Source organism: Pleuronectes platessa, chromosome 8 (genome assembly GCF_947347685.1).
Source record: "Pleuronectes platessa chromosome 8, fPlePla1.1, whole genome shotgun sequence".
In the NCBI taxonomy this organism is placed as follows: domain Eukaryota; kingdom Metazoa; phylum Chordata; class Actinopteri; order Pleuronectiformes; family Pleuronectidae; genus Pleuronectes; species Pleuronectes platessa.
Genome location: NC_070633.1, coordinates 1765356 through 1775092, shown reverse-complemented (window position 1 = coordinate 1775092; position 9737 = coordinate 1765356). Strand labels below are relative to the sequence as shown.

General features: G+C 44.1%; 1 protein-coding gene across 3 annotated transcripts in view; it reads right to left on the bottom strand.

Annotated features, from left to right (window-relative positions):
• Nucleotides 1–1073: 1073 nt before the first annotated feature.
• rnf103 (ring finger protein 103) overlaps nucleotides 1074–9737 on the bottom strand; it is a 50391-nt gene continuing 41727 nt past the window's right edge. For all 3 annotated transcript variants that reach the window (XM_053428486.1, XM_053428485.1, XM_053428487.1), the window contains one exon: nucleotides 1074–3351. In XM_053428486.1, coding sequence (XP_053284461.1) covers nucleotides 2401–3351 — 951 coding nt within the window. In that variant the 3' untranslated portion in view covers nucleotides 1074–2400. The remainder of the gene's footprint in view (nucleotides 3352–9737) is intronic.

Genomic DNA, 9737 nt, shown 5'->3' with positions numbered 1-9737 from the left:
GGCTTGTTTAAGGTCATGCCACAGCATCTCAACTGGATTCAAGTCCGGACTTTGACTAGGCCACTCCAAAACCATTGTCCTGCTGCATAACCCAAGTGCGCTTGAGGTCACAAACTGATGGCCAGACATTCTCTTCAGGATTTTCTGGTAGAGAGCAGAATTCATGGCTCCATAAATAATGGCAAGTCGTCCAGATCCTGAATCTGCAAAGCAGCCCCAGACCATCACACTACCACCACCATGTTTGACTGTTGGTATGATGTTGTTTTTATGAAATGCTGTGTTGGTCAGCAGTGGCTTACGCCTTGGAACTCTCCTATGGATGCCATTTTTGCCCAGTCTCTTTCTTATTGTTGAATCACGAACACTGACCGTAACTGAGGAAAGTGAGGCCTGGAGTTCCTTGGATGTTGTTCCGGGGTCTTTTATGACCTCCTGGATGAGTCGTCGATGTGTTCTTGGAGTTATTTTGGTAGGCTGGCCACTCCTGGGAAGGTTTACCACTGTTCCAAGTCTTCTCCATATGTGGATAATGGCTCTCATCGTGGTTCACTGAAGTCCCAAAGCCTTAGAAATGGCTTCGTAACCCTTTCCAGACTGATACATATCAATTACTTTGTGTCTCATCTGTTTTTGAATTTCTTTAGATCGCGGCATTATGTGTTGCTTTTTGAGATCTTTTAGCAACTTCCCTTTGTCAGACAGGTTCTGTTTAAGTGCTTTCTTTATTCAACAGGTCTGGAAGTAACCAGGCCTGGGTGTGGCTAGTGAAATTGAATTCAGCTTTCCAAAATGTTTTGTTAATCACAATTCATTCATGATTTATCATGGGGGGGGGGGGGGGGAATTACTTTTTCACATAGGGCCAGGTAGGTTTGGATAGCTTTTTTCGATTTACTCGGGTTATCTTTGTCTAATATTAAAATTGTTTAATGATCTGAAACATTTCAGTGTGACAAATATGCAAAAACAAAAGAAACCAGGTAGGGGGCAAATACTTTTTCACAGCACTGTATCTGTCGGACCTTGTCTTCTTTAGAGACCCTACAACCCTGAAGGATGACACCAAAAAGTTCTGAAACACTTTTATTTTTAGTGAGTGTTACGGCTTTATGTATCATGTTTCTTATCTTTCCCTTCACACACAGCAAGATGACAGGATTGAGCTGAAAGATTACACTTCGCACCTTAAAGTTGATAAGTTATTTATGGAAACTTTAGATCTGTTTTTTTTTTAACTGCATGGTAAAATCTGTTGGAGCCAAACAGAAAAATAATTAGCTCATTAACAGATGTAGCACTAGCATGAGTACCCAGTCATGTTCAAATATCAGCAGGTTATACACCAACTCAAGCCTTAAAAATATGGTTCTAGACAAACTTTTTCAGTCAGGAATTTCAACCTTCCAAATATGAGTGAAGGTTGAACTTTGACCCACAACATTTGCATATGTGTGACCAGGCCCCTTTTTTCTGCAACAAGCTGCTCAAGAGCAAGAAGCGATTGCATAAGTCAGCAACAGCCTTACTGTGCACCTAATGTCAATCACCATAAAGATTTGCAAAGGAAAAGTGAAAGCATGAGTGCACAGTGACTGAAAGTCTTTGGAAAGTCAGTCAAAACGAAATGACTATGACTCGTGAGAGCATATCTAACAACAAGAATCATAAAAAAACTGATTAGCTTGGATTCTCAGAGGGATGAATCACAGCTCAAATGCTGCATTTCAAAAGCACTAGAGATACAAACTATGAAATGTGATAAGTCATAGTTAAAGTAAAGAGTAATTACAGTGGTATGGCCGGGAACCTGCTAAGATAAAGAGTTGTTGAGAGGGGGGGAGACAAGGCAGTAGTTTGAATAGCAGGGGGAGGAGTATGTCTTTTTTGTACCAATATTATTGCCAAAGATCATATATCACGGAGCCTTTCTGAAATTCTAGTGAGTCATGATGTAGGAATAGAGAAGAAAGTGTTTGCTGTTTGCAGTTTGTTTGATAATTAGTTTCTTGCCTGTAGTCACTCTGATGATTTCTATGTAGAACAGACTCTTTACTGTCCTCACAGCCCTGAAAACAGAATAGGAATAGGAACAATTTGTATTTATTTTTATTGAACTGAACAGTTTACAAAGACTACACCTGTGATTAGTGTGTGAATCACTATACTCTCTATACAGAGAACGCTATGACTGGGCTTTCATAGCATTCATAGGCTTTCATCTGTCTGCCGTGATGGCCAGCACATTACCTTAAAAACAGGAATGGAAACAAGATGATTGATGGTTCATGACAACGAGAGCCCTCATTACTGCCTCCATGCCTCAACTTCATTCCAAGCAAGCTGTGATGTTGACAAGCTACCTGTGAGCAGTGGGAGTACATGGGGCCATGGAGACCATCAGTCCTGCAGAGTGTTTTCAGCAGTGGTAAGCTGTGCACCTCTCTGCAGCTTCTTCTTGAAGCTGGGCCAGCGACACACTGGGCAGCAGTGTTGGCCTGTTGCCAACCACACAACAATGCACTGCTGGTGGAAGGCATGGCCACACGGAAGACCCATCAGCAGCTCATCACTCACAAAGTTCTCAAGACACACCACACATTCTGAGCAATGCAGCATATCACAAGGCCACCCTGGCCAATTACAGAGATGCTGGTTAGAAACAGACTGAGGTGTGAGGTGACCATCCTCTGTTGCCCTGTCACACACACACTGATGGTTGCTGCAAGGGTCCATGTTGCTGTGCACACATAGCTGGATGCTGCTGTCCTGACTGCACAGTGACCTCTTGTACCTTTTGGTCCAATGGGAAAGTGTGCTGGGACATGCAGGAGGAGAATCCCCTGTGTCTGCAAGTAATCTTTCAGTCTCTTCATGCTGCTGTCCACCAGAGCACCCCCCCCTGCACTGCCTCACTGCACTGAACCGCCATGTTGAGAGGTCTTTAATGTAGTCCACATTCAATAATGGGTGAAGCCAGAGATCAGGGAAAGACAAACGCTCAAACAAAAAGTTTGAATCATCTTCCCAGTCTGAGTGGTCGGATGGGATCTGCTGCAGCGATGTAATCGGGTGGAGCAGAAAAGAAGTATACCATTCCCACAGACTGGCCAGCCACTCCAGGTTTGTGGTGCTGTCCTCTCGGCTCCTGACACCAAAGCGGCGTTTCTTCTCAAAGTAGTCGACCAGTAGGCCATGGGCCAGGTACGTAGACAGGAAGAGGGCTGGGTGGGATGAGTAAAAGGTCCAGTCAGCTCTCACCAGGCTGGCCAGTGTAGTGGTGTCAGCATAACGAAGCAGCTTCAAACTGTAACCATACAGAGTGTCCAGATGAGGCAACTGGAGCAGAGCCTGGAGAGAGAGACCGATCAGTGATTACTGATCACATGTAATTAATGCAGCTTTCATCTCAGTTAAAACAGTCATAGTAAAATGTATATCTCAGTGGCCACTTAGTTGGGTACTCCTCTTTTGTTTTATCACTGTCTCCTTCCTGTGAGCTTCATCTAGTCTGTTCATTCAGCTCTGGCCTCTCATTAACACAGGCCTGCCACTCACTGGATCTTGTGAAAATCAGTGGTTTGTCAGAATCTAATAAACAGTCCACACTATATGTCACTGAGATCCTATTTCCTACATATTCTAATGTTTGCAGGCTTTAATGCAGGGAGTTGCAGCCACCACTGTGTTCCTGTACCTCAGAGGCAGGGCTGGCTGGACATTAACTTGGCCATTTTTACAATAAATGCACTCTTTGTATATTGTTATTATTACACATTGTATGCAAAACTTCTGCTAGTAAAATAGCAACTATAGCTAGATAGAAAATAGTGGATTAAAAAGTAGAATATATGCATCTGAGATCTAATGGAGTAAATGTAGAAAAGTTAAATTATATTGCTACTCTTAAGCAATGTAGTCCCTAAACTTTGAATAAAGTAATTGAGTAGATGTACTAAGTAACATTCCATCATTGTTTAAGCCCCCATAGTAAATTAATATAAAACACTATAACAATATGAATAATAAAATGCTAATTTATTGGAATATATTATTTGATTTCAGTTTAAGTAGTCTTGTATATGGGTGACTGAGGTTCATCCAGCTTTTAAAGGGGACATATTATGCCCATTTTACCACAAGTTGATATGGTTCCTTGCGGTCTTAATGAAATGGTTGTAACAATGTTTGGGGCAAGACCATGTTAGAGAGACTCCCATTTCATTTTGACGAGAGAATGATACTGAAGCTCACTCTCAGTCACTCAAGCATGACGTTTCTGACATAGAGGAACCATAACAAATTGCGGGAGTTGTTTTTTTCCAGAGTTTTTGGGTCGGTAGGCATACCAGATACCCAAATTAACGTGTAGAAGCACTAAAAAAGTGGAATTTTCAGAATATGTTCCCTTTAAATAACAGCATGAGAGAGCTGCCCAAAATTAACAGACCCAGTTTTTACCACTACAGAAAGGAATGATGGATATTAAAAAATCTAGAAACTTTCAAAAATGACTTAAAGGGCCCTTATTTTACACCCTTCTGGGAGATAATTTGAGGTATTGGTACCACTAATTGCAATGTGTATTTCCATGTCCTCTCTTATGCCTCTCTCTGGAGCTGCAGACAGTACAGGCTGTTTTCGCCTGCCTCTTGAGCCCCTTCCTCTGATTGGCTGACTGCACTTTGAGTGACACATAGCCAGGCCTATCACCAGTCTCATTCTGGCACATTCACTCTGGTGAGCAGAGCTGAAAGTCACGCTGGTATGTTTGGATACATTTATAGAAGACCAGCCACACATTCAATCAATCAATCAATCAAATTTTATTTGTATAGCCCATATTCACAAATTACAATTCATCTCATAGGGCTTTAACAGGGTGTGACATCCTCTGTCCTTAACCCTCAGCAAGAGTAAGGAAAAACTACTAAAAACCCCTTTTAACAGGGTAAAAATATGTAGAAACCTCAGAGAGAGCCACATGTGAGGGATCCCTCTCCCAGGACGAACAGAAGTGCAATAGATGCCACGTGCAGGAGAACATCATCAATAATCAAAGTCTCTAGCAGCATTTGATGAGGGTAGACATTACAGGCGGTTACAACAAGATGTTTCTGAATGGTAAGTTACACCGTCCTCATGTTTGTTCAAGTTTATCAGGACAGTCGGACAATGTAGGAGTTTCACAACGGAGTTTCAGTCCCGAGTAATGAGTAACGTCCTGCAACTAACGACTATTTTGATAGATGATTAATCTAGGAAAAAATGTCTTTTAATAAACTTTGCTGCATATTAGGGTACTATTGATACAAAAACAAAGAAAAATCAATTTTTTGTCCATTTAAAATGACAGACAAAGCACTAATATAATTTTTTTTATTTAATTTCAAGTTTCCCTTTTTCTGTGAACCAAGAACAGGCCAAGTGCTAATGCTCAAAATAAATAAAAAATCAAGTATCCATTTTTACTGTTGACAAAAGGACAGGGAATGTATCAGCAATCAAAACATCAACAAACGAAACAACAGTCTTCTTCGGACTGCATTATTGTGATTAAAAAAGACGTTTGAGGCCCCGATGGGATCCCAATCGATATTTATAAATTATTTAAAGGGGACATATTATGCCCATTTCACCACAGTTGATATGGCTCCTTGGGGTCTTAATGAAATGTATGTAACATTTTTTTGTCAAAACACCACAAGGATCATTTAAAACAGCGCCATTTTTACCTTGTCTAAAACAGCCTTCCTCAGATTGACCTGTTTTGAGTGCCCCGCCCCCCCCCTTTCACCAACAACCCACCCCCCCTCTCACGGCCCCGCCCCCGACACACATACACACACACACATCTTAAATCTCCCCTTAGCATATTTAAGGTTGTTAAAATCATTTTAAGTCACTGTCCTATATATTTCTGTATCCGTTTGTTGTGTTTCTTCATTGAAGCTACAATTTTCAAACTACTACAACTTCTGATAAAGATGTACATTATTTAAATACATGCATTAGATATGTGTGTATACACTATATAATTGTATGTGTATATTTATTCATACAGGGCATATATTCTGAGCGCGCGCACACACACAGACAAAGGGATCGTGGGGGGCTACAGCTTTGGAGGCTAACACTGCTGCAACTTTTGCGGCGAAATGCACTTAAAACCCCAGGTATGAGTTTATTTTAAAGCGAGCGATGGAGGCGGCAACGAGCTGCTGGTGACCGGCACCGGTTCGTGCAGCTCGGGGTGCGTGGAGCAAATCTGTACGGGCCACAAAAGTTATAAGGCGCAGCTCTCTCCCCCCCTCCGCTTCGCCGCCCGGGCATCACAGGAGAAGCTGTCCGCTGAGCGAGCGCCTTAGCACGGGTACAATACAGCCGGAGACCGGGAGGGTCCTGGAACATGTTCCGGTGCTATTTTCTAACAAAGACAGACACACACAGAAGCTACGACTCGGGTTAGCCTCCGAACGCATTGTATGTATACCTGCTGCGTGCACGGGGCGCCAGACACACACACACAAGCTATGACTCCGAGAGCATTGTTCCTCCACTCCGGACCCGAAATGAGATCTCTCCCCCCACCTCCCAGTCCGATGCTTCCCGGCCGGGGTTCCACATGCAATACTGCTGTAAAAACGTGCACAAGGAGCCATTTGAAGCAACTTTAAACACAAACTAACAGCCAACTAGTGTTAGCCCGCTGCTGCTAACCGTAACAGGCTGGAGATTTGTCACAGATCGATAATGATCAATGATGAAAATGAGACATACCCTGCAGACTTGGGGAACCCTGAGCCGGTGAGACGTGTCCGGCTCTCAGGTGTGTGAAGTCAGTGGGAGCATCGCCAGCCTCGCAGTGAGCCGCCCGGGTACAGCCGGGGACCAACCCACCACCGAGCAGCCGGCTGCCCGCTGCCGCTGCCGCCGGCCGACAAACCGGGCAATGATTGCTATGAGGCTAACGCCACCTAGCTTACATGTCACTGTCAATTACCGAAACAAAACAACAGCTTTTCTAGTTGAAGACACTCACTGCGACACGAGACACACACTGTCAACACTCCCCTGTCTGTGGGGAGATCAGTCAGGCGGCTGCTGCTAACCGTAAACAAAGACCGACAGGTCCACCAGAAGCGAGCCGCAGGATTGTAGCCAGCAGCCCGACATCACCTAACGAGCCCGAGCTGAGGAGGAGGCTTTGGCATGTGACTTACCCCGACCGCAGGCTCTGCTTCTCGGCCAGATCTCCGCTGCTTCCCGGGTGGGCTGCCACATGCAATACTGCTGTAAAAACGTGCACAAGCAGCCATTCCAGAAAGTGCTGCAACTTTAAACACAAACTAACAGCAAGCTAGCGTTAGCTCCTTGCTGCTAACCGTAAACAAACACAGACAAGTCCACCAGAAGCAAGCCGCTGACATGGAGCCAGCATCCCGACGACATCACCCAGCGAGCCCGAGCTGAGGAGGGGGCTTGGGCTTGTGACTTACCCCGACCGCAGGCTCTGCTTTTCGGCCAGATCTCCGCCTCTGACCCCGCTCACTGGCTGGCTAGCTTCCCAGCTAACACCCGCCGCCTCGAGCTGAGGAGGGTGCTGTGGCTCGTAACGTAACCCGGTCTCCTCCTCCACCAGATCTCCGCCTCCAGGGGGATATGCCATGTAGACCGACTGTGACGTCAATTCTGGTCGTATTCCCATTCGACACACTCTATCGTATAGTTTCTTACATAGAGGAACCACAACAAATCGCGGGAGGTTTTTTTTTCAGAGTTTTTGGGACGGTAGACATGCCAGATACCCAAATTAACGTGTATAAGCACCACAAAAGTGTTTTTTTCATAATATGTCCCCTTTAAGAAAAATGAATAGCTCCTTTGTTAGATATGTATGCAGAATCCTTTAAACAGGGTTACCTTCCCCCTTCGCTACGAAGTGCCTTGATCACGCTTATTCTGAAGCCAGGTAAACCGCCAACAGAATGTGCCTCCCACAGACCAATCTCACTTTTGAACTCTGACGCAAAGATCATTGCTAAAGCCTTGGCTATGAGACTTGAGACCGCACTACCACCCATGATACACACAGACCAAAATGGCTTTGTTAAAAATCGTCAGGGGTTCCACAATGTGAGGAGAGTTCTCAACATAGTTCACGTATGGGAGGGGGCCCCTGACACTGCCATCCTGTCACTTGACGCGGGGAAGGCATTTGACAGAGTCGAAAGGCCCTTTCTCCTGGAGGTGCTTAGGCGTTTTCGGTTCGATGATTACTTTCGTAGATGGGTTGAAATTCTGTTTGTTGATTCATCTGCAGTAGTATCTACAAATAATTTGATTTCACAACCGTTTAAACTCTTTCGAGGCACGAGACAAGGCTCACCAATTTCACCTTTACTTTTTGTAATAGCAATGGAACCACTAGCACTAAGATCACACCCTTCAATTTGTGGTATTAGGACAGGGGATCTGGAACATCATATAGCATTGTATGCAGATGATACCATTGTATTTCTATCAGATCTTGTTAAATCAATACCATCCCTCTTAGAGTTGATCAGCCAGTTTGGTAGCTTATCTGGTTTTAAGGTGAACAAAGGTAAATCCTCTATTATGTTCCTAAATGAACAGGAGAGAAGGAATCCAACGGTTTCTCACCCATTTGTAAACGCTATAGACGGTTTTAAATATCTAGGTATTAGAATAACCCCTAAGATAAACACCCTTAGTGCAACTAACTATGAGCCCATGTTAGCTAACCTGTCAGAAGATGTCCAAAGATGGACAACTTTGCCTGTCTATACTAGGAAGAATAAATATAACTAGGGCTACGTTGTAGCACTGGCGGGCCCGAGCACCCGCACGTTGAAGCCTGTTGCGGTCGGTGGAGAGAGCGATCGATGACCAAGCGCAAATCATCGATCGAGCATGCACTTCTCCACGTTTCATGCGTTTTGCGCTCTGCGGCAGTAGGTTTGCCAGTAGGTGGCGCCATCACTATTATTACGCACAGACATATAGATCTGTTCATGTAGGCGCTCTGATGTAGCGTGAGCAATTTTGCGTCAATTGGACAATGTTAACACAACTTAATTTTCACACTGATCAGTAGGTGGCGCTATGACCCTGAACTAATATTTATATGTGGAGCTGTTCAGATTAGTATTGTGATCATAGGTCAGTAGTTTGGAGCCGGTTGGATAATGCAGAGTGGATTAACAAAGTACTTCCTGTTTCCTGGCGAATCAGTAGGTGGCGCTATGACACTGAGGAAATATTGACACATAGAGCTGTTCAGGCTTGTACTCTTATCATGTGACAGAAGTTTGGTAGTGATAGGACAATGCACAGTGGACTTATGAAAACATCGTGTCCTTTGGCAAAGGATGATCCTTCGCCGCACCTCAATGTTTAAATGGTTTGAGGAAATGTCACAATTCTGACCTTGATTCAATGACTTGACTGAGCTCATTTGAGCTGTATATTGTAAAGCAGCCAGGAGCAGTTCATCAAAATATAAAACATGTCACTTCATGTTGCCACCAGGGGGCGCTGTGATTTCAAGTCATAATTTCTGTGTAGATGTCATCAAGCCGGAACTCTTGTCTTACATGTCTAGTTTGGACTTTATTGGAACATGTATGTTCGAGATACATATGCTCGTGTTTTGATGGCGTGTAATCAAACTTTAACGCCACGCCACGGTCACACGGTGTGACGAAAAATGTATC